This window comes from Crinia signifera, chromosome 1 (genome assembly GCF_055691185.1).
Source record: "Crinia signifera chromosome 1, ASM5569118v1, whole genome shotgun sequence".
NCBI lineage: Eukaryota > Metazoa > Chordata > Amphibia > Anura > Myobatrachidae > Crinia > Crinia signifera.
In genome coordinates, this window is record NC_139217.1 from 476,498,749 (window position 1) to 476,501,262 (window position 2,514).

Below are 2,514 nucleotides of genomic sequence, written 5' to 3' on the forward strand. Positions count from 1 at the left end.
ACCCACAATCAGACAACACAATTAAAAGTTTGTCCGCAGAGGGATCGCCATCTTAAATAAATATTCTCTGAGGAAATTAAAAGTTGAGGAGTCCGTCAAAGAATTGAAAAATGTTCATGATAAAATATCTAAATTTGAGACTGAATATACTGTAGTATGTTTATAGTACAGGAGATGCCTAGTAATTGGCTGGATAAACTGAACGCACAAGTGCTCAGCTACAAAAAAGAACTAATTGCTTTTAAAACACAGAAATTTGAGCTAGTCAACAGAGACTATGAAGAACTGAGCGTGTAACCACGATAATATATAAATAAAATGTAATAACAATAATAAAATCAAATAGAAAAATAGTTTAAATCGAACAGTGTGTGCAAGGGATAACAGTCTCTTCAAACAATGTGGGTTCCATAATCATTTATATGACAAATTAAATAAAGGGATCTTTATTCTGTCAACAAAAAGTGGTACAATGCTTATTTTATAATGTTACAAAAAGTGGTGGTTACAGATGAGTGTTACAAAGAATATAAATACAGGAAAACAATCTGAAAATAAAAACAGATTTAATCTTATAGCCATAATACGCAGCTAATTCTGAATGGAGGGAACAGCAAGGAAATGTTGGGTCTACATGCGGGACGTATCAACAGAAGGGGGAGGTATAACAGAGGGGATACGTTGGGGTTAAGTGTGAAATATGTCTTATCCTACAGACCCTGCTTATGATTGTTCTGTGCTGACTTGGGCCTCAGGGAAGGAGCAGGACCAACTTCTTGTACTATAGTTACTGTGATGCATTGTGGGCTCTTGCCCTGATGGGGCAGTCCCTGTAGATATGGTTGACCAGACCACAGAGGTTGCATGACCGTTTTCTGGGGCAGTCTTTGGTTTCATGGCCTTCCACTCTGCAATTCCTACAGACTGAGACCTTGCAGTTTCTCACAATGTGATCCTCCCCACCGCAGTTCCTGCAGCTATGTGGCTGGTCAGAGTAATGTAGAATTCCTGAACATCCCCCCAGAGAAAAACATGGCGGCAGATGATCAACACCGGCCGGGTCTGTTTCATTTTTTTGTAGCCTGACCATGACAGACCATTTGCCAGTCCAGAAGCCATTCTCATAGAGGATCTTAGAGGGTGCCTTGATCACAGTGCAGAATCTGCCCAGGAAGGCAACAATGTCCTTGACCGGTATGAGTGGGTTCCGCATGGAAACTGTTACCTGCCTCTCTTCAATTCGTAAAGGACAATTGCCTATAAAGCGAGAGAAAGAGGAGTCATGCCCAGCATTTATCATCATTTCCCAGTACCTCTTGCAGATGGTAATAGAAGCAAAGGTTGCATAGAAGATCCCTGTTATGTAGTTCTGTATGGAGAGAATTTCATCTTTGGAGAACCCTTGATCCAGGATCATAATTTTGCCGAATGTGTCTATTGTCATATTTGGGATCCTTCCATTCACTTCCTTAAGCTTCATGACCACTGTTTGCCTCATCCATGGCTCCAGGGATGGAACACCATGGATATGGTCTTGGCCATTCATCTCTGTTCCCACTGCAGGAGTGTTGGTGAAGGTTGAAGGGCCAGAATCGGGCAGAGGTTTGGTACGCCGGTTCTTCCCTTTTTTTTTCCTGGAAGTGATGACTGGAGCAGAGGCTGTGTCTGGCAGAGGAACTGGAGCTGCTGTGGTCGCTCTGGAAGCAGGAGCTGATGTAGCCATCCTAATGGCTTCTCTCCACAGGATCAGATGCAGGTATCAGTTGGTCTTGGAGGCAGAGAAGTGGCTTCTTTAGAAGGCAGAGGTGAACAAGTCTAACCCTCAACAGTTAAAGAGATTTTCCCCTCTTCAAGTAAGGAACTTCCTCCCTGCAACTTTACTTTGCAGATAGTAGATGTTCTAATTAGTCCTTACAAGGACAGTTTGTGGTAAAACTGTAAAATTAACGAGATGTGCAATGTCAGTCAGTATAAAGTGACAAGATCAGATAATATACAAGATGGCAGAGAAACAATGTAAACTGTCAGAACACAGAAATGCCATGACTAGTATATTGTATATGGGAATCTCACCTGAGGGGAGTGTGCACTTCAGTCCTGAGTGTGGTTGGTGGAATCTTTCAGGATCTGCAGAGGTTCCCACAAAGTAATGTTGGTCACTTCCAATCTACTCTGCAATGAGACAGCCTGAGTCTGTGGGAGCAGAGGAGGAGATCCCTGCTTCATATAATGGGTCAGGTAGGTGCTGGAGACTCCTGATTGGCTGGCTGGTCATTTGCATATGTTGTGTAAATAACGGTGCTTTGTTCTGTAGGATTAGCATTTCCACAGATTGCTATAGGCGTGTGTGAGAGACCTCCAGCTGTGATACAGCTCACACTGGGCTACACCAACACAAACACTGTATCACCACAAAGCATTGTCACTGAGGTGTGTTCTAGGGACAGGTGTGAAACATTAACATTGCTGCCATTCATAGATTTGCTGTATTCTAGTTACAGTAATTGTATTACT

At 42.6% G+C, this 2,514-nt stretch overlaps 1 protein-coding gene across 1 annotated transcript; it reads right to left on the reverse strand.

Annotated features, from left to right (window-relative positions):
- Positions 1–787: 787 nt before the first annotated feature.
- On the reverse strand, positions 788–1,723 carry LOC146019835 (uncharacterized). Its single transcript, XM_083152431.1, has one exon. It carries the CDS (start codon positions 1,721–1,723, stop codon positions 788–790), a length of 936 nt encoding a protein of 311 aa, XP_083008557.1.
- Positions 1,724–2,514: the final 791 nt, after the last annotated feature.